Here is a 23,132-nt window from a genome sequence, read left to right as displayed (position 1 = left end):
AATCATTTCAAACGAAATTGCCCATATTTAAACAAGAATTAGCAGAAGACGGCAGGGCTCCATTTTCAGCTAGCTACGTAAAAATTTTGCGTGGTGGAAACAACCAAGTGGAGGCCTTGTTTGCCAAATAAGGATAAAAGACAAACTGATAATGGCCTTAATTGATAGTGGAAGTAGTGTTAATCTTCTAAGCAACAAACTCTACCAGCAACTGGGAGAACTGAGTCTCTAGTAACCAAAAATGAGATAACGCATTTTTGATTGTGCATGGAATTCTTATATAACTTTGACTGTGTTTTAAACCTCAGAAAGAACGAACTTTTTTGCGGGACAATTGGGAAAACATTACAATTGTCCCCATCACAACGAAGTAATAAGAATCTGTTTTAATTGCTGCTGAGGATCACGAATTACCGCGTCGCTGCGAAGGTTTCCTTAAATGCAAAATTATCGTTGAAGAAGGTAACATAACACAGCAAATTGAAATTATAGTTGAACCCATGAAAGAGCTTGAAGACAAATCAAAGTTATTAATAGCGAGATTTCTGAATGACATGGTTGATGAGCTCATATGGGTTTGAGTTCTGAACCCTCAATTAGAACCAAAGATTTTACAAAGTTGCGAGAATTGCATGTGCTGAAAACATTGAAACAATTTGAGGAGAACAACAAAATAACCCTGGCAATAATACAAAACATAGAGATGAATTTGATTTTGAGAAGCTCAATTTCAACTATGTGAACTCAAGTTCAATGAGCTTGTCTTGTGAGGAAATGACAAGTGTGGGGTCACTTTGCACAAAATATCATATAATAACTTCGCGAAACTAAATGATATGGGATTTTGCAAATTTATCGTAAAATAATATTTAAAAAAATGATGTGCCACTCAGACGTACATACGGCAGCATTAGCTTTGAGAAAAAAAAGCCGTTAAAACAATTTTTCAAGACTTGGAACGAGACGACTCAGTCGAACCAACACATTCCGACTGGGCAGCACCATCATTACCTATACCAAAAAAGGATGGACCTATCGCTTGGTTGTAGACAATCGTGGTCTGAACAAACCAATAGAAAAAACATGCTGGCCTTTACTACGAATTAATGAGGTTATTGATTCACTGCAGATAAACATGTACTTCTCGAACATAGATCTCTTGTCGGGATAATTTCAGATAGCGATCGAGGAAGAGAGTCAGAATTTAACGGCTTTATAACCCCTCTGGGCCTTTATAAGTAGATAAAACTCCCTATGGGACTAGCGTCTGCTCCTGGTGCTTTTCAAAACTTAATGGTGTTAATTGTTTCTGGCCTCTCTTACGAAATGGATCTAATGTATCTAGATGACGTTATTGCTTTCAGAAGAAATTTCGACAAACATCTGAAACGATTAGAACTGGTTTTCTAACGTTTAGCAGAGAATGGATTAAAGATTAAAGGATCAAAATGCAATTTTTTCCAAAAACGTGTCAGCTTCTTGGGGCAAATTAAATCCGAGATTGGAGTAGACGTCGACCCAGAGAAACTAAGAGCGATAGAAAGAATGAAAGAGCCATCATCCCTGAAGCACGTCAGGGCCTTTCTAGGCCTTGTGGGCTATTATGGGAAATTTTTTCCGGGTTTCGGAAAAACAGCAGAACCTCTTTACAGTTTACTGAAGAAGTCAAATAAATTTGAATGCAGTACAGAGAGCAAACATGCGATGCGATAACCGTTAAAAACGAAGCTTTTGGGCGCGCCAGTTTTAGGATATCCAAACGATAGGGATCCGTATACATTAACTACAGATGCTTCGTTGACAGGAATTGGAGCAATTCTTACCCAAAAGCAAGGAACGGAGGATCGATTTATTGCATATGCTAGCAGAAATCTGAGTAAAAGTCAGCGAAATTATTCAGCCACTAAACGGGAATTGTTTGCAATCGTTCATTTTAACCATCATTTTAAAAACTTTTTACCTGGTCAGCACTCTTTAATTATAACGGACCACCGGGCTCTTGTCTGGATCTATAGTTTTAAAGAACCAAGTTGTATGGTTGAAACATGGATAGAGAAACTTGGGCAATTTAACTTTGACATCAAGCATAGAGCAAGCAAACAAATACGACACGCTGATTGTCTGTCTTGCGCATAAACACAAAAGACGATGAACAAACAGTTTTTGTTAACGCTATTGCGATTGACGCAGAGCAAGATAATACAGATTATAGTAGTAAGGTTGGCAGTTAGACAAACTCCAGAGAGGAAAACTGTGAGATTCGCAGCAAAATGACAAACTTTTCAAAGAAGTAAACTAAACAAAATTAGACCGGAACCACGGCAAATGAAAAATTGAGCATCCAAGGAGTTATGGAAATACTGTTGTTCAGTATACAAATCTTTGTTTCATAGACGGGATTTTGTATCGTGAACACCAAACAGAACCAAACTTTGAGACTTTTTACCAAATGCTTGTACCATTGGAGAGAGTGTCCAACGTGCTTGAGCTGCTGCGTGACCCTCCTAGCGCAGGTCAATTTGGGATTGAGAAAACATACCAAAGGGCTTGTGAAAGGTTTTATTGGTCGTGCATGAAAAAGGATGTAAGAAACTGAATAGAAAGCTGTTACGTGTGCCTATGAAGGGAATGCAGTAAGCAGAAACATCGGCATTTGCTCACAAAATGGAAACGCAGTCATCCATTTTGTCAAGTATCTCTCAATATCATGGGTCCATTGCCAGCGTCTCAGGGAAACAAGTACAATTTGCTTATCGGTGATCAATTCAATGAGTGGTGCGAAACCGTAGCTTTACGCAATCAAAAGGCAAAAACCGTGTAAAGAGCGTTTGTTGAACACTGGATAGTGAGATTCGGCTGTCTAGTCAACCTACATAATGACCAGGTGTCGAACTTTATGTAAAAATTATTTCGTAGTCTTTACAGAGAACTAGGATTTCAGAGGAAGTCAACAACGTCCTACCACCAACAAGGGAACGAGATGATTGAAAGAACAAATCGGACAATAGAAGAATGTCTCCAAATACATAGGCCAATATCAACATGACTGAACCAAATTTCTAACCTTAGCAATGATGGCCTATCGATCGTCAGTCCAGAGTGTAACAAAATACAGCCCAGCGTATGTGGTACTTGGTTTTACATTGTTGCTCCCTATAGACTGCATTTATAGCACACCACAGACCGCAATATATGCAACACCAATTGACTATGTTTTCACCGTGAAACAGAAACTACAGAAAACGCATCAGTTGATGCAAGAAAATATGGATGTCGAACAAGAACGCCAGAAGACCTATTCTGATAGCAGTAAGTATGAACCCAGCTATAAAGTTGGCGAAGAAGTGTTAGTCCTCAACCGAACGGTTAAAAAAGAAGAAATAAGAAAACTTTCTTCTTTCTATAGAAGACCATACAAAATAGTTGAAACTATAAACGATTTGAATTTCAAGGTAGAAGATAAAAAGACGAGGAAAGCTATTAAGGTCCATTATGATCGACTGAAAAAATATAAACCGAGAGAAAAGCCATTCACGCCATAGCCTCAGGCGAAAAGAAAAACAACCGTCAAAGAACAGAAGAATAACGAGTTGAACAGCTCATAAGATGGTGATATAATTGAAATACAATCATCAACGGGCAGTGAAAGCAGTCTAAACACAGAAGATCGGTCCGAAGCTGAGGATGCTAACCATTCACTAAATGTTACAAATGAGACGTCTGAGAATGAAGCTAAGGAATCAGAGCAAGATACCCCTAAAGGGCAGGAAAAGGCAAAAAATGTTGCCAAGTGAGGAGGTGCAACTTCATCAAAAACTACAGAGTACACTGGAAAAAAAACAGCAGAAACAAAAATTCCAAACCCTGAAGAAAAGCCACAGGAATCTAGTAGTAAAACAAAAAGTACTGAAAAGAAGATTAATAGTGATCCCAAGGCACCAAAAATGGCTAAAAGCTCTAGCAGCGGATTAAAATTTGTGCCTGAGAAATTGAGAAATTACTTTACTGAGCATGATGAAGAGTACTTTAGCAGTCAGGAATTTGATGATGTTTTTGTTTCAAGAAAATCCAGAAAGAAATAATGGGATCAAAATAGGCGAGTTCGTCCGGAGCATCGTGTGATGGAGTATCACTATATCTGTATCTGGCATTGCTAGCCATTTTTGCTTCTCCATCACCTAGTATCAAGTCATACTGTTATGATTTTGACATTACCGTATCAACAAAGATCTATTCAGTAGATCACAGTACAAACTGTAAAAACAAAATTCGGGTATCGAAAACAAAATGAAGGTAGTTTGATATATGCTGAGTTTGAACCTGAGATAAAACTAAAACTTTTCATGTATGAAGCGGTATATACAGGGTCGGCACTTGAAAAAAGAACGTATATGACGATGTCGTTTTTCTCACAGAAAATTCAAGACTACTAAAACCAATATACCCTTTAAAATAGGGAGTTTGTAGGAACATTTGGCAGAACAAATGTTGCCATACCAGGTTTTGGAGGTTTTGGAGATAGGACCTTTAAAGTCAACAGGTCGATAACTGAAACAATTTTACGACAGGCCAATGAAACCAATTATGTCGAAGAGCATAGTCAAAGCTTCATGGCAAAAAATGGGCCCGAAGGCCCTATGTATGCAGAGCCTGTAGAGTGGTTTTCACCATCTGGAAAAAATTTGGAAATTTGGTAATCAATGCAAAAATCTACATCGGAACGATTTGGGGGAACTTGCTACAAAGAAACCTATTAAATTTTAAGGATCCCCTAAGTTTCTCGAAAACTGTTTTCATCAAAACCACATATTTTGAAGACAACGTAGTAAACTTTTTTATGGAAAATCAAGGTGAGCAAACGTGTCAAACGATCAAACACTTTAAAACTAAAAATTTTTGGTAACAGCAAGACCATTTTCATCAGCGGAAAAATTTTACCCAAAAACAAATATGACGATTTTGCATTAAAATTCTGAGAAGAACAAGCAATTAGTTTGTGTGGAAAGCAGTTGAAAACAACCGGAGTTTGAGGTGTTTTTTACTCCGAGGAAAGTTCAGAATGGGTAACCTTAAAATAACCATGGAAATGTTTCTTTCAAGCGTTGTTGACACCTTTACCTTTGTTTTCGAACTTCTCAAAGAGAGAGAAATTTTTTTGATGAAAATTAGAACGCTCCAATGCAAGACTCAAAGACTAAAACTTCAGATAATGATTGAGATATTAAAAAAAATTGTTAGGCCATCAGTGACGCTCTTCGAGAAAGGAACTCAATCGAAAGAGCAGGATCTGTGTTATATGTTCAGAAATGTGCCAAGTTGGTAGCAACAATAACTAAACTTCCTTTTTGCACAGAAGAAGTTCCTGTGTTAGTAGAGTCTCTGAATTTTTCTTCTATGAGATATGTGGACCCTACTACAAAAATTTTGCATAATAATTTTACAATCGCTGCATGCAACCTGCTGTAACTGAATGCTGTAAAATTAGAAGACGGCAGTTTTCAACAATTAGGAGAAATGCTGAAGAGATTCAATCGTGGGATATATCAGTGGTCAATGAATAGTAACTCAAATGTAAGTGATGAAAACCTGCTTTTCTCCACATCAGACGTAAAACAGATTCAATCTGCTTGAAAAATTCGCCATAATAGTAAAGGAATTATCAGTCGGGAAGCATTCCAAGATTCGGATGGAAAATACAGTCATGAAAATTTTATTCATTGGAATGACGAGTTCCAACAACAGTTTTTTTTAACAAATGAAATAACAATTTTTCGGAATTTAGAAACCGAAAGCTTATACATTTGGTGAAAAGTGAAGGACATTGCTGTGTCAGTCTTAACAGTCTACCTCGTTTTTCAATTTGTGGAAAATTTTCCTAAATTGTTCATCTATTTAGGATATGTTATTAATGGAGCGTCCTGGCGACAACAATCGCGGAATTTTGACCCCATAACGGGAATAAGTATGTATAATCAATGACTCAAATTAATAAATGAACGCCGAGATCAAAAGAAAATGATTGAAGAAAAAGAGTCCTTAAAAGAGTCAGTCGTTATAAAAAAAAGAAAATAAAGAAAGAAAAAGAAAATTGAGTTGTCTTGAGTTCAAGACCAAAAAAGGAAGGAACGCTTCGAGTTCGAAACCAAAAAAAGAAAGAAAAAAGAAAAAAATTGGAGTTCAAGATTGAAAATATTGAGAATTTTTAGAAGGAAAAAGGGTTTTTTATCCAATATATACTGGTTAACGATATGCCACAGATTGGTGAATATATGTACTACATGCCAGAATTGTGGAATTGAAAATCCGGGAGTGTATCGTATGAAATCTTCTCTGTCGTGGACTCGGAAAGTATCTACGCTAGAAGATCTGGCACCAGCCAATATTCGGTCGCGTGCCCTGCAGACTGACGTGGAACTGCAAAACTAGTGCTTACAATTAGAGAAGTTGAAGAGTACTAACTCTTCACTTCAAAAAGACCTCGTCGAGTTTCGACAGGAACTAAATAGCTATTGATACAAGACCAAAGAGGTAACAAATGAAGTTTTGGGCAAATGGAGTGCTGTGAGGTGTAAAGGCAGCAGCAGCCAGAAATGCTGAAAGGAGCAATCTATTGAGGTTTTGAAGCAAGAGTTGGCCGATTTAAAAGTCAAAGCTGCTAAGAAGGGCAAAGCCATCGAAAATATGGAGAATATGAATGACTGAATGAGGTCAGCGGCTGAGCAGCTGGAACTCTACAATCAGTATTTGGCCAAAGAATGCCTAAAATAATTTCTCTCACTGATCGACAAAAGAGTGCTCATAGAAACAAAAAATATAAAACAAAGGCCACGGAGAAAAAGTTTATCCGAGATTCGGAAAAAAACATTATTAACCGGCCTGCAACGCTACACGAGATTTTGTTGGTAAAAAAATCTGCTTCAAAAGATCAGATCAAGAAAAAAACCACAGAATGAGCCTGTTGACGCACCCTGATGCCGGCGGAGACGAAGATTTCTTCAAGTCCATCAACCGGGCATATCAAATTCTGACAAATGATGCGGCATGGGAGGCGTACAACAAATTTTGACTTGACGAGGCAGAAAAAGTTATGAACAACCAAAACTGATAATTATACTGTCCAAAAGAAAATAGACCTGTGATTAGACAACGTGCGGGCTTCGACCGAAATCAACGAAACTGACATATCTTTGTTGACTTGGTTAATTTATCACGATGATAGGACCGATATTGGTGCCGACCAAAGCGAGGATTAAGTTCATTCATTGAACACCAAACTTGCCATCAGAGCTAACCACTATATTAAACCTTGGTCTATTTAAACCAACTTTTCTTCACCATAATCTACTTAACAATTTAACTTCTAACTTTGCATTTTAACCAAGTACCACGCTCAATTAGCCAAAGACATAGAGTATTGCGCACAGGCGGCTACTAGAAATGTAAGAAAATAGCACGTGCGCCTCGGGGTCATAAAAAATTTATGCTCACTGAGCTGGTGGGGGGGGGGGGGCAAAACAGAATAGATCCCTTTTATCTTACGAACTGCGCTATAGCCACTACAAACCACAATTTCTCACAATCGCTTTTATCTGACAAATAAACATGAGAAACTGTGGTGTTTATTGGTTATAGCGGAGTTCCTTAGATAAAAGACTGCTTATCTGAAGTTTGAAGTGTTTTTCTTTTCCCATAATCCATAAAATTGCTATGAAACTAAGTTTTGAGCAGTTTTAGTTGTTTTGTTTTATCTTCCTTTTTTATAGTAAATATCAGTCGCAATTGAGCAACATGGTCAACATAACATGTTTTAGGGGTCCTTAATCATGCATCCAAGCGTAATAGATGCGTTTTGAGACGCGCTTTATCATCCTTTTTAGGCTCCCAATATGCAGATATTGCGCTGATTAAGCTTGCGGCATAGCAAAAACAAGCAAGTCAGAAACGCCATTGTCCAGAAATTTGCGGTAGAAAGAGCAAAAGACAAGTGCAATGCACATAGATAGCTTAACCACAATTTCTCACAATCGCTTTTATCTGACAAATAAACATGAGAAACTGTGGTGTTTATTGGTTATAGCGGAGTTCCTTAGATAAAAGACTGCTTATCTGAAGTTTGAAGTGTTTTTCTTTTCCCATAATCCATAAAATTGCTATGAAACTAAGTTTTGAGCAGTTTTAGTTGTTTTGTTTTATCTTCCTTTTTTATAGTAAATATCAGTCGCAATTGAGCAACATGGTCAACATAACATGTTTTAGGGGTCCTTAATCATGCATCCAAGCGTAATAGATGCGTTTTGAGACGCGCTTTATCATCCTTTTTAGGCTCCCAATATGCAGATATTGCGCTGATTAAGCTTGCGGCATAGCAAAAACAAGCAAGTCAGAAACGCCATTGTCCAGAAATTTGCGGTAGAAAGAGCAAAAGACAAGTGCAATGCACATAGATAGCTTAAGTTGTGAGACCTATAGCTGTTACACGAGGGGCATGGGTTCGAGCCCGAGTTGGTGCGAAACAGAAACCTTTATTTCTTTTAAACCTATCGTGTTAATGATTTTCTGGTTTTGATTTTGCAGGCCTGCTAGTGTTTCTAAACATTTGATCATAAAGTTAGCTTAAAGCAATTAGTGGGAGCTATTACTGCCTGATTTCCATGAATACCAAGGACGACTACCAGCGACCTCCAAGATGAAGAAGAGAAAGCGTGAAACAAATTTGTTCATCGGACATGCAGAGTTATTAATCGGAAATACCCAGACACAAGCAAGAAAATTGATTTAAAGAATCGCATTTTGCACGTAATGTAGAAATTTCTCAATGAAAGGTTTTCCGAATTTAATAGCTGCTCGTGGCAAATCTTTTGTGATTGCATTAGCTGCAGAAATAACGACATTGTTTTATCCATGACGACAGGGACAGTGTCCCCATAGCTGTGGCTGATACTTCTGTACAACAACAATAATTTTAGCCTATTACTAGTGTGTAATTAACATGATTGGAAGGGGGCTATAAGTTATCTGACCAGTAAGTTTAGGGGGAGGGGGTGGCTATATTGGGAATGACCCCAATCTTTTTATCTGACCTGTTATTAATTCGTCAAGAAAGGTATGATCTTTTGAGGCCTAAGGGTATTAAGCCGCTCTGCTGTTAGAGATTTACTAGTCTTACGTGTTGTGCTTCCAGACACTAGATATGAAATACAGAGGCAAAACTTTTGGTATAGGACTGGATTCAGAATAAACGTTGTGTGAAGAGCTCTTGATTTCTTTAACCCGGAGAATCTGAAGAACAAACTTATTGAATACATGTGGAGTTATTGAATACATTGGACTGAAAACAATCCCTGTACTTGGATATTTATTTGTTTATATACAAACTGTCGTGCCAATCCTAGATTGTAAACGCGGGGTGTGATTCCCCAGTGGCATATCCACGAAGTCGTAATAAGAATAATATAATGTACTGTTCACCGAAATGTGTCTTTCCCATTATAGCTCCTCTTCCCTCCAGCTTAGTGGCCAGATAATGTATAGCCTCCATCGTTTTTGAACGTGCCACAGGGGGGGGGGGGCTATAATGGGGAAGACCAACCGAAACTCCTCCGGAGGCATAAATTGGTGGCGTGGAGGGCAATTGGATCTGGCGCACGATTACGACCCTCAAGGCACACGTGATATTTTTGCATAGTAACGTGATGTATAACAATATATAAATTGTAATTAAGTGGAAGACACTTGGGGGGGGGGGGTGCAATAGATGGTGTACACGGCCTTTTTTTTTTTATTTTTTAAGAGATAGATCCTGGTAATTTTAGGAGTTAGAGCAACCTGTGCCCAACGTTTTCTTGATAACTAGCTGTCGTTTCAGTTGTAATTGTTCCACATCATGGACGACTACAATTGACCGACATCCCTGTTATCAATGCTTGCAGCTATTTGGCTGGTCCTTGTTAGCATAACTGGGATCTGTCACGCTGATAGTAATGTGGCTGTTTTCGGAATCCGACCGCTGGATGACACTGTCCAGGTGTCAAGTGACCAGTTTCTTGTCGGTGAAACGGGACGTAAACTCAGAATGGTTGTCTTTGGAACCAATTTCCACAATAAAACAAAGGTAGCGTTCAGTCAAAAGGTTGCTGATGGAAACTGTGTCAGGTTAGTTGCATAGATTTTTAGTTATCAACTGATCCATGCGACGAGTCAATATTCACCCAATGTTAGAGAGGGCAGTATAATCCTCGGAGCTTCAAATTCCAACTGTTTTTTGAATGAGTAAATACAGTCAAGGTCAAAAGAGCATAGTAAAAAAGCGTAATAAAACGATAAAGCCAGGTCATAGTGCCTTAGGTTCACATTGCTAGCTGACATCAGTATCACCTAATAGCCTTGAGTTTAGAAGCTGAATTGAGTACACTTTTAGAATTGCGCTGATTTTTTGTTAGTGTTGTGAAAACAGTAATGATTGGTAATGTTTGTTCGCACATATTCCAAACCGACAATCTTGAATTGAAATGATGTATAAAACATTGATATATGTGTATCGTTTATTATGCATTTCACATGGTCACAACTATTTTCCAACTTACAGATCGGCTTGGTTCCAGAAAAGTCGCTCGAACGACGTACAGTTGGTTTTAATTCAGTCGCTTTATGCGATTTTCCATAGTACTGATTTTTCCAAGGATTTTTAGGTTTTAGGTTATTTCCTTGCCCAGTTTTGTTAAATTGACCATTGATTAGAGACCGATTGCTGTAATGAATTTTTAAATGTTAATCTATTACAGTTTTGATGGTACAAAACAGCGTTTTCGGTGAGAGTTATGAATAATCGAAGAGTTTGAAAATCAAGAAAGACAAGTTTGTCAGCCTAATTTGCCCTAATTATTTTGGTATTGGTATTTCTATGCTTCAATTGAATTAAAGAAAGGATTTTTTTGTGCCATTGTATTGCAAGGAAATAATTTAGTTTGTAATTATTAATTGCTCTCAAACGAAGTTTGTAGCAATTATATTAGTCGTAGTCTTCTTAATGCAATTTTTTTGCTTAATCGATTTTTCGTGTGACTCATTGACTTTTCGTCCTCAAAAACGGAATAAACAGTTAGCCCCCGTGGGTTAATAAGTTATCTCAGAGCCATAAGCCTTCCTATACTCTAAGAATACGATTCACCAAAACTGTTTTGAGGAGACAATTTCATGGTGTGAAGGGCGGTTCTTATAAAAGTTGGACCCCCTCGCTCAGCCCCCGCCATCAGCCGACCATTAAACCCCCCACCTAACACGCTCATTGTCCACCCTCCTCCACACCTCAATTTGAACCCCCTTCTCATCTAGCCTCTTCAACCCTACTCCCATCGCTTGCCCACCCACTCCCCCTTCAAACACACACACACACACACCGGTTCAACCCCCCTAATCATAGCATCCCTAAGCTCCAGCCGGCTACTACCAATGCCAACCGCTTGCCGTTCGTTTGAGAGCATTTCGTCCAACGTTATGTTTTATTTCAGTTGATTTTGGAGGCTCAGTTTTTTATTATTTAATTAAACGTATTTTATTGAATGTTTTTAGTAGTGTGGGTTTTGATTAGTGCTCTTGACTACGGTGGAATTTTTGGCAGAGGCAACTCTTAGGGTAGTCGGCGGAATTCTTGCTAAGTTTTTCCATACAGTTTTGAAGCAGTAAATGAAAAGCATGAAAAAATTTGAGTGATTTAAGTTTTGAGCAAAATAGAAGAGAAGCGAAAAGAGTGTTTTTTTTTTCATTCTGCTGTTTTCGAGCGAGCGAAATTGCGGTGTTAATAAGTTTTCTGTAAGCGAGAGAATTTTTTTTCGCCGTTTTGTTTTAATTTAGGTCTTTTGCCTAAAAAGTTTTAATAGCTTTTGGTTGTCGTAATCAGGTTGTTTTGAAAGCGTATAAAGGTATTCCCTTGGTTTGGATCAGTTCGAGTTAATTTTGATAATTTACATTTTGATGTTTGAAGAATTTGTATGCAAGTATTTTTCTTAATTTTTAGTGTAAATCTATTAGACGGCTCACAGTTTTTTTAATTACCATACGATTTCAATTTTTCAGGTATAAAGCAGTTTTGTTAAAAAGTGAAACAAAATTGAGAAATATGTAATTGCTCTTTCATATTCTATCTTTTTGCGTTTCCTCTTAATTTCTTCGGAACTAGAGAAGCTTTAGAACGTAATAAGGCTTCCAGAGTATAGTTCGTTCAATTTTTAACTCAGATTTTTGTTTGTTCAATACTTGTATAGTAAAAAAATTAATTAAATTGTTCTAGTTTTTAGAAATTTAGTTTGACTTTTTTCTTTTGTTCTGTGACGTAATAATGCCTTTTCTATACATTCTTTTCTGGTCGTTTCCGGGGTTATTCTGGCCCTGTTTTTGAAAATTCTGTTCAGACATTTTCTTCATTATTCACATTGAAATGATGGTTTTGGTTACGTAAATACACGCAAGGGAATAAAAATGCGAGAGGTTTTTCAACGTCTCGCTTTTTTTGTCGGATTTGATTGCAAAAATTTTAGGTCTAGTGCTTGGTTTAGTCGTTGAAAATTCTTGGAGTTGTAGGTCAGGACTTGTCCTGCAATTATTTTTTTAAAATTCCACTTTACATTCGACCGCCGACTCACCTCACTCCCTGTTTCAACTAAATAGAATAAAGGGATTTTTAAATATTTCACTAATTGAATAACGCAATGAGTAAATACAGTCAAGGTCAAAAGAGCATAGTAAAAAGCGTAATAAAACGATAAAGCCAGGTCATTAGGTCATAGTGCCTTAGGTTCACATTGCTAGCTGACATCAGTATCACCTAATAGCCTTGAGTTTAGAAGCTGAATTGAGTATACTTTTAGAGTTTCGCTGATTTTTTGTTAGTGTTGTGAAAACAGTAATGATTGGTAATGTTTGTTCGCACATATTCCAAACCGACAATCTTGAATTGAAATGATGTATAAAACATTGATATATGTGTATCGTTTTTTATGCATTTCACATGGTCACAACTATTTTCCAACTTACAGATCGGCTTGGTTCCAGAAAAGTCGCTCGAATGACGTACAGTTGGTTTAATTCAGTTGCTTTATGTGATTTTCCCTAGTACTGATTTTTCCAAGGATTCTTAGGTTATTTCCTTGCCCATTTTTTGTTAAATTGACCATTGATTAGAGACCGATTGCTGTAATGACTTTTTAAATGTTAATCTTATACAGTTTTGATGGTACAAAACAGCGTTTTCGGTGAGAATTATGAATAATCGAAGAGTTTGAAAATCAAGAAAGACAAGTTTGTCAGCCTAATTTGCCCTAATTATTTTGGTATTGGTATTTCTATGCTTCAATTGAATTAAAGAAAGGATTTTTTTGTGCCATTGTATTGCAAGGAAATAATTTAGTTTGTAATTATTAATTGCTCTCAAACGAAGTTTGTAGCAATTATATTAGTCGTAGTCTTCTTAATGCAATTTTTTTGCTTAATCGATTTTTCGTGTGACTCATTGACTTTTCGTCCTCAAAAACGGAATAAACAGTTAGCCCCCGTGGGTTAATAAGTTATCTCAGAGCCATAAGCCTTCCTATACTCTAAGAATACGATTCACCAAAACTGTTTTGAGGAGACAATTTCATGGTGTGAAGGGCGGTTCTTATAAAAGTTGGACCCCCTCGCTCAGCCCCCGCCATCAGCCGACCATTAAACCCCCCACCTAACACGCTCATTGTCCACCCTCCTCCACACCTCAATTTGAACCCCCTTCTCATCTAGCCTCTTCAACCCTACTCCCATCGCTTGCCCACCCACTCCCCCTTCAAACACACACACACACACACCGGTTCAACCCCCCTAATCATAGCATCCCTAAGCTCCAGCCGGCTACTACCAATGCCAACCGCTTGCCGTTCGTTTGAGAGCATTTCGTCCAACGTTATGTTTTATTTCAGTTGATTTTGGAGGCTCAGTTTTTTATTATTTAATTAAACGTATTTTATTGAATGTCTTTAGTAGTGTGGGTTTTGATTAGTGCTCTTGACTACGGTGGAATTTTTGGCAGAGGCAACTCTTAGGGTAGTTGGCGGAATTCTTGCTAAGTTTTTCCATACAGTTTTGAAGCAGTAAATGAAAAGCATGAAAAAATTTGAGTGATTTAAGTTTTGAGCAAAATAGAAGAGAAGCGAAAAGAGTGTTTTTTTTTTCATTCTGCTGTTTTCGAGCGAGCGAAATTGCGGTGTTAATAAGTTTTCTGTAAGCGAGAGAATTTTTTTTCGCCGTTTTGTTTTAATTTAGGTCTTTTGCCTAAAAAGTTTTAATAGCTTTTGGTTGTCGTAATCAGGTTGTTTTGAAAGCGTATAAAGGTATTCCCTTGGTTTGGATCAGTTCGAGTTAATTTTGATAATGTACATTTTGATGTTTGAAGAATTTGTATGCAAGTATTTTTCTTAATTTTTAGTGTAAATCTATTAGACGGCTCACAGTTTTTTTAATTACCATACGATTTCAATTTTTCAGGTATAAAGCAGTTTTGTTAAAAAGTGAAACAAAATTGAGAAATATGTAATTGCTCTTTCATATTCTATCTTTTTGCGTTTCCTCTTAATTTCTTCGGAACTAGAGAAGCTTTAGAACGTAATAAGGCTTCCAGAGTATAGTTCGTTCAATTTTTAACTCAGATTTTTGTTTGTTCAATACTTGTATAGTAAAAAAATTAATTAAATTGTTCTAGTTTTTAGAAATTTAGTTTGACTTTTTTCTTTTGTTCTGTGACGTAATAATGCCTTTTCTATACATTCTTTTCTGGTCGTTTCCGGGGTTATTCTGGCCCTGTTTTTGAAAATTCTGTTCAGACATTTTCTTCATTATTCACATTGAAATGATGGTTTTGGTTACGTAAATACACGCAAGGGAATAAAAATGCGAGAGGTTTTTCAACGTCTCGCTTTTTTTGTCGGATTTGATTGCAAAAATTTTAGGTCTAGTGCTTGGTTTAGTCGTTGAAAATTCTTGGAGTTGTAGGTCAGGACTTGTCCTGCAATTATTTTTTTAAAATTCCACTTTACATTCGACCGCCGACTCACCTCACTCCCTGTTTCAACTAAATAGAATAAAGGGATTTTTAAATATTTCACTAATTGAATAACGCAATGAGTAAATACAGTCAAGGTCAAAAGAGCATAGTAAAAAGCGTAATAAAACGATAAAGCCAGGTCATTAGGTCATAGTGCCTTAGGTTCACATTGCTAGCTGACATCAGTATCACCTAATAGCCTTGAGTTTAGAAGCTGAATTGAGTATACTTTTAGAGTTTCGCTGATTTTTTGTTAGTGTTGTGAAAACAGTAATGATTGGTAATGTTTGTTCGCACATATTCCAAACCGACAATCTTGAATTGAAATGATGTATAAAACATTGATATATGTGTATCGTTTTTTATGCATTTCACATGGTCACAACTATTTTCCAACTTACAGATCGGCTTGGTTCCAGAAAAGTCGCTCGAATGACGTACAGTTGGTTTAATTCAGTTGCTTTATGTGATTTTCCCTAGTACTGATTTTTCCAAGGATTCTTAGGTTATTTCCTTGCCCATTTTTTGTTAAATTGACCATTGATTAGAGACCGATTGCTGTAATGACTTTTTAAATGTTAATCTTATACAGTTTTGATGGTACAAAACAGCGTTTTCGGTGAGAATTATGAATAATCGAAGAGTTTGAAAATCAAGAAAGACAAGTTTGTCAGCCTAATTTGCCCTAATTATTTTGGTATTGGTATTTCTATGCTTCAATTGAATTAAAGAAAGGATTTTTTTGTGCCATTGTATTGAGAGGAAATAATTTAGTTTGTAATTATTAATTGCTCTCAAACGAAGTTTGTAGCAATTATATTAGTCGTAGTCTTCTTAATGCAATTTTTTTGCTTAATCGATTTTTCGTGTGACTCATTGACTTTTCGTCCTCAAAAACGGAATAAACAGTTAGCCCCCGTGGGTTAATAAGTTATCTCAGAGCCATAAGCCTTCCTATACTCTAAGAATACGATTCACCAAAACTGTTTTGAGGAGACAATTTCATGGTGTGAAGGGCGGTTCTTATAAAAGTTGGACCCCCTCGCTCAGCCCCCGCCATCAGCCGACCATTAAACCCCCCACCTAACACGCTCATTGTCCACCCTCCTCCACACCTCAATTTGAACGCCCTTCTCATCTAGCCTCTTCAACCCTACTCCCATCGCTTGCCCACCCACTCCCCCTTCAAACACACACACACACACACCGGTTCAACCCCCCTAATCATAGCATCCCTAAGCTCCAGCCGGCTACTACCAATGCCAACCGCTTGCCGTTCGTTTGAGAGCATTTCGTCCAACGTTATGTTTTATTTCAGTTGATTTTGGAGGCTCAGTTTTTTATTATTTAATTAAACGTATTTTATTGAATGTTTTTAGTAGTGTGGGTTTTGATTAGTGCTCTTGACTACGGTGGAATTTTTGGCAGAGGCAACTCTTAGGGTAGTTGGCGGAATTCTTGCTAAGTTTTTCCATACAGTTTTGAAGCAGTAAATGAAAAGCATGAAAAAATTTGAGTGATTTAAGTTTTGAGCAAAATAGAAGAGAAGCGAAAAGAGTGTTTTTTTTTCATTCTGCTGTTTTCGAGCGAGCGAAATTGCGGTGTTAATAAGTTTTCTGTAAGCGAGAGAATTTTTTTTCGCCGTTTTGTTTTAATTTAGGTCTTTTGCCTAAAAAGTTTTAATAGCTTTTGGTTGTCGTAATCAGGTTGTTTTGAAAGCGTATAAAGGTATTCCCTTGGTTTGGATCAGTTCGAGTTAATTTTGATAATTTACATTTTGATGTTTGAAGAATTTGTATGCAAGTATTTTTCTTAATTTTTAGTGTAAATCTATTAGACGGCTCACAGTTTTTTTAATTACCATACGATTTCAATTTTTCAGGTATAAAGCAGTTTTGTTAAAAAGTGAAACAAAATTGAGAAATATGTAATTGCTCTTTCATATTCTATCTTTTTGCGTTTCCTCTTAATTTCTTCGGAACTAGAGAAGCTTTAGAACGTAATAAGGCTTCCAGAGTATAGTTCGTTCAATTTTTAACTCAGATTTTTGTTTGTTCAATACTTGTATAGTAAAAAAATTAATTAAATTGTTCTAGTTTTTAGAAATTTAGTTTGACTTTTTTCTTTTGTTCTGTGACGTAATAATGCCTTTTCTATACATTCTTTTCTGGTCGTTTCCGGAGTTATTCTGGCCCTGTTTTTGAAAATTCTGTTCAGACATTTTCTTCATTATTCACATTGAAATGATGGTTTTGGTTACGTAAATACACGCAAGGGAATAAAAATGCGAGAGGTTTTTCAACGTCTCGCTTTTTTTGTCGGATTTGATTGCAAAAATTTTAGGTCTAGTGCTTGGTTTAGTCGTTGAAAATTCTTGGAGTTGTAGGTCAGGACTTGTCCTGCAATTATTTTTTTAAAATTCCACTTTACATTCGACCGCCGACTCACCTCACTCCCTGTTTCAACTAAATAGAATAAAGGGATTTTTAAATATTTCACTAATTGAATAACGCAATGAGTAAATACAGTCAAGGTCAAAAGAGCATAGTAAAAAGCGTAATAAAACGATAAAGCCAGGTCATTAGGTCATAGTGCCTTAGGTTCACATTGCTAGCTGACATCAGTATCACCTAATAGCCTTGAGTTTAGAAGCTGAATTGAGTATACTTTTAGAGTTTCGCTGATTTTTTGTTAGTGTTGTGAAAACAGTAATGATTGGTAATGTTTGTTCGCACATATTCCAAACCGACAATCTTGAATTGAAATGATGTATAAAACATTGATATATGTGTATCGTTTTTTATGCATTTCACATGGTCACAACTATTTTCCAACTTACAGATCGGCTTGGTTCCAGAAAAGTCGCTCGAATGACGTACAGTTGGTTTAATTCAGTTGCTTTATGTGATTTTCCCTAGTACTGATTTTTCCAAGGATTCTTAGGTTATTTCCTTGCCCATTTTTTGTTAAATTGACCATTGATTAGAGACCGATTGCTGTAATGACTTTTTAAATGTTAATCTTATACAGTTTTGATGGTACAAAACAGCGTTTTCGGTGAGAATTATGAATAATCGAAGAGTTTGAAAATCAAGAAAGACAAGTTTGTCAGCCTAATTTGCCCTAATTGTTTTGGTATTGGTATTTCTATGCTTCAATTGAATTAAAGAAAGGATTTTTTGTGCCATTGTATTGCAAGGAAATAATTTAGTTTGTAATTATTAATTGCTCTCAAACGAAATTTGTAGCAATTATATTAGTCGTAGTCTTCTTAATGCAATTTCTTGCTTAATCGATTTTTCGTGTGACCCATTTGACTTTTCGTCCTCAAAAACGGAATAAACAGTTAGCCCCCGTTGGTTAATAAGTTATCTCAGAGCCATAAGCCTTCCTATACTCTAGGAATACGATTCACCAAAACTGTTTTGAGGAGACAATTTCATGGTGAAGGGTGGTTCTTATAAAAGTTGGACCCCCTCGCTCAGCCCCCGCCATCAGCCGACCATTAAACCCCCCCCCCCCACCTAACACGCTCATTGTCCACCCTCCTCAACACCTCAATTTGAACCCCCTTCTCATCTAGCCTCTTCAACCCTACTCCCATCGCTTGCCCCCCCACTCCTCCTTCAAACACACACACACACACACTCGGTTCAACCCCCCTAATCATAGCATCCCTAAGCTCCAGCCGGCTACTACCAATGCCAACCGCTTGCCGGTCGTTTGAGAGGATTTCGTCCAACGTTATGTTTTATTTCAGTTGATTTTGGAGGCTCAGTTGTTTTATTATTTAATTAAACGTTTTTTATTGAATGTTTTTTGTAGTGTGGGTTTTGATTAGTGCTCTTGACTACGGTGGAATTTTTGGCAGAGGCAACTCTTAGGGTAGTTGGCGGAATTCTGGCTAAGTTTTTCCATACAGTTTTGAAGCAGTAAATGAAAAGCATGAAAAAATTTGAGTGATTTAAGTTTTGAGCAAAATAGAAGAGAAGCGAAAAGAGTGTTTTTTTTTCATTCTGCTGTTTTCGAGCGAGCGAAATTGCGGTGTTAATAAGTTTTCTGTAAGCGAGAGAATTTTTTTCGCCGTTTTGTTTTAATTTAGGTCTTTTGCCTAAAAAGTTTTAATAGCTTTTGGTTGTCGTAATCAGGTTGTTTTGAAAGCGTATAAAGGTATTCCCTTGGTTTTGATCAGTTCGAGTTAATTTTGATAATTTACATTTTGATGTTTGAAGAATTTGTATGCAAGTATTTTTCTTAATTTTTAGTGTAAATCTATTGGACGGCTCACAGTTTTTTTTAATTACCATTTCAACTTTTCAGGTATAAAGCAGTTTTGTTAAAAAGTGAAACAAAATTGAGAAATATGTAATTGCTCTTTCATATTCTTTTTTTTTGCGTTTCCTCTTAATTTCTTCGGTACTAGAGAAGCTTTGGAACGTAATAAGGCTTCCAGAGTATAGTTCGTTCAGTTTTTAACTCAAAATTTTGTTTGTTCAATATTTGTAAAGTAAAAAAATTAATTAATTTGTTTTAGTTTTTGGAAATTTAGTTTGACTTTTTTCTTTTGTTCTGTGTCGTAAGAATGCCTTTTCTATACATTCTTTTCTTCTGGTCGTTTCCGGAGTTCTTCTGGCCCTGTTTTTGAAAAATCTGTTCAGACATTTTCTTCGTTATTCACATTGAAATGATGGTTTTGGCTATGTCAATACACGCGAGGGAAAAAAAATGCGAGAGGGTTTTCAACTTCTCGCTATTTTTTAATCGGATTTGTTTGCAAAAATTTTAGGTCTAGTGCTTGGTTTAGTCGTTGAAAATTCCCACTTTACGTTCGACCCGCGACTCACCTCACTCCCTGTTTCAGCTAAATAGAATGAAGGGATTTTTAATTATTTCACTAATTGAATTACGCAATGAGTAAATACAGTCAAGGTCAAAAGAGCATAGTAAAAAAGCGTAATAAAACGATAAAGCCATGTCATTAGGTCATAGTGCCTTAGGTTCACATTGCTAGCTGACATCAGTATCACCTAATAGCCTTGAGTTTAGAAGCTGAATTGTATACACTTTTAGAATTGCGCTGAAAGAGCACGCAAGATTAGAAAACTTATAGACACTTTGAAACAAACTCTGGCAATTTTAGTCTCTTCTTTTCTCTTTCTGTTTCATATACTTCAAGCAAATCAACGGCGGCTATCTTCCGGCATTTTGTCGGGTTTAAAAAAATTAGCGACAAGACTTGTCAAAAATTGTCGGAGAAGGACTGTTTTTGAAAAATGTAAGAATGTTTGAGATCAATTTATCATTGAGGTTCTCTAGTTTGAACGCGTAATTTGTTTTCTATAGGTTTTAAAGAAATCTCTCAAGCAGAATTCATAGATGAAATTGTTCAGTCTAACTAATTACGATCTAACAGCAAAATTGTGACAATCGAACAGCGAAAGTGTGCTGCGCCAACATGCATAGTGGTACCGGTTTTTTGACGTTGGCTTAAATTCATAAAATATTATTTTCTCCTTTGAACAGATTTTTTATCCAAAATTAGAAACAGGAATTCAAGATTGAACAGAACAGAATCACCCATAATTCTTCAGCCTTTAATAATGAAGTTAAATGAGTACGTGAAATATCTAGATAAGATTATTGGTAATCGTCATGATACGTGAAGACTTTAATATATGTTCATATGTTTTAATAAATTAGTTATTTTGCAAGGCCCACATCAGGAAATGTCAGGATTTATCCTTAAGCCCCAGCATGCTACTGAAAAAGCTAACCGCTCGCCAGTCGCTAGCAATTCGGCCGAGGTTAGTCTGTAATGTTGTATGAATTGGATTTTACTTCTAGGAAACGGGAAAGCTTGCCGAAGACAACAAATTCAATAACCAGCAACAGTTTTGAAATCGAGGAGTTTTTCGAGAATCCCGGCGAATGGTTCCTGTGCCTGGAGTACATTGACTCGGCAACTATTAAATTGAAGCCAATTCAATCCGACTTTGTCAAGCTAAAAGCTGAATCTACTGGAACACCTGGCTGGCTGCTGGGGTTGCAAATTAGCGCTGTGGCTGTTCTTCTGGTTCTATCTGGATTGTTCAGTGGTTTGAATCTAGGTCTTATGGCATTGAACCCGGACGAGCTTCTGGTCGTAAAAAATGTCGGCAGTGAACAGGAAAAGAAATATGCTTCCCAAATTTTACCTCTGAGGAAGCATGGAAATTTCCTTTTGTGTACTCTGCTTTTGGGAAACGTTATAGTTAACACGACAGCCACAATTTTGCTGGATGGTCTGACTGGAAGTGGGATTTCGGCTGTTTTTGGGTCAGCTGCTGGAATTGTTGTGTTCGGTGAGATAGTGCCGCAGTCTGTGTGTACAAGACATGGTTTGGCAGTTGGAGCTAGAACGATATGGTTGACGAAAACATTCATGGTTTTGACGGCTGTAATTTCGTGGCCTCTAAGCAAGGTATTTTATTTGATTGAATCTGAAGCTTTGCACGATCATGTATAAGGTTCTGCTATTTTGAGAACAATATGAGGTCAAATTTCCGGGCTGCTATATTGATGATTAGTTACTACAGTATTTTTAAGAATCTTATAAACTTTTCATGAGTTTTTCACAAGTCAGTAAATGTGGAATGTTTTCCTTCAAACTTTTAACATCTTTAATTAAGGATAACTAAGTATTAATTGGTGCTTTGTTTATTTTATCCTTGCCATGAATAATGTTAATTGAGAAACTTCCGATATACAAGTTCGTTTTAAAAGATGTTATTTTTGATGTAGCTTCTGGACTGTTTGTTCGGAGAGGAAATCGGCCAGAGAAACAATAGGGACAAGTTTGTTGAGATGGCCAAACTTAGTCAACAAAAGGGAGACGAGCATTTCGACCCGAACACGGTTGCTATCATAGATGGTGCTTTTCAACTGAAGGAAAAGGTTGTTCGTGATGTTATGACCCCGATCGAAAAAGTGTTCATGATAGATTACAACGAGAAACTTACATTTGAGCTTCGCAGTAAAATATCAGAAAATGGCTACACTAGAATTCCTGTGTATAAAAAGGAGGAAAATACACGGAACATTGTTAGCATTTTGTTCGTGAAGGATTTGATATTCATCGACCCTGCGGACAATATGCCAATCAAAGCTATTTGTGATCACTTTAATCATCAGTTGATGTTTACCTACGAAGAAATTACATTGGACCAAATGTTGGCTGAGTTCAAAACTGGTTAGTCGATTGATTTTGATGAAATTTTTGTTTTTTACTGGTATATGACTTTTAAGGGAAATCAAAACAATGGTGTTAATTATTTGACAGGTCGAGTTTGATACGTATCCAGAAATCATTCACTATTCTGTGGAATAAACTAATCTACGATAAATTATAGGAGAAGTTTTAACAGTTTTTACTGCTGGGAAAGGATGGTGGGGAAGGGGGAGAGGAGGGAAAGGGGGTAGAGAGTCTGGACTTCAATTAGACGATTGGTTGAATATATCAAATGCATCCTGTTTTATAAAATTATATCTAATCTTCTCCAGTGATGCAAAGATCCTTAATATGACTTAAAACATAAAAGATGCGAGGTCATATCATCTTCAATATCGAGAAGTATTTTTCTATTAACTTGGAAAGTGGACAATTTTTTGACAGGATCCTCGCACATGGCTATTGTCCAGAAGCCAGTCAGCGTCCCCGGAATGGATCCCTACTACGAAATCACCGGAGTTGTAACCTTAGAAGACGTCTTTGAGGAAATGATCGGATCCGAAATTATTGACGAGACAGACAAGTTCGTGGACAACACTGGAAGACATCGAGCTAATAGACACCGAAAGATGGACTTCAAAGTGTTCATAAATCAGCCGACATCGACTGTGTTTCCACCACAACTCAAACTGGCTTGTTATCAGTATTTACATTCCGGTTGGTAAATATCTAATGAAGTTGAGAATTTTGTACTGCGTACACAAGCCTGATATATACACCCCCCCCCCCCAGTCCAGCTAAGCGGTCACATAACATATAGCCCCCCTTACGTAATTGAAGCATAATAAGGGCTATATT

General features: G+C 36.9%; 2 protein-coding genes across 3 annotated transcripts in view; both read left to right on the top strand.

Moving 5' to 3' along the window:
• LOC142351224 (mediator of RNA polymerase II transcription subunit 22-like) overlaps nt 1–23,132 on the top strand; it is a 595,906-nt gene that overhangs the window by 127,382 nt on the left and 445,392 nt on the right. The window lies entirely within an intron of this gene.
• LOC142351221 (metal transporter CNNM4-like) overlaps nt 1–23,132 on the top strand; it is a 520,873-nt gene that overhangs the window by 443,768 nt on the left and 53,973 nt on the right. For both annotated transcript variants that reach the window (XM_075403352.1, XM_075403353.1), the window contains exons 2-5: nt 9,866–10,152; nt 20,912–21,527; nt 21,848–22,295; nt 22,719–22,991. In XM_075403352.1, the coding sequence (XP_075259467.1) occupies nt 9,920–10,152; nt 20,912–21,527; nt 21,848–22,295; nt 22,719–22,991 (1,570 nt within the window). In that variant the 5' untranslated portion in view covers nt 9,866–9,919. The remainder of the gene's footprint in view (nt 1–9,865; nt 10,153–20,911; nt 21,528–21,847; nt 22,296–22,718; nt 22,992–23,132) is intronic.

This window comes from Convolutriloba macropyga, chromosome 12 (genome assembly GCF_964194025.1).
Source record: "Convolutriloba macropyga chromosome 12, txConMacr16.3, whole genome shotgun sequence".
In the NCBI taxonomy this organism is placed as follows: domain Eukaryota; kingdom Metazoa; phylum Xenacoelomorpha; order Acoela; family Convolutidae; genus Convolutriloba; species Convolutriloba macropyga.
The sequence above is the reverse complement of the archived record's forward strand: the minus strand, read 5'-3'. Positions and strand labels throughout refer to the sequence as shown.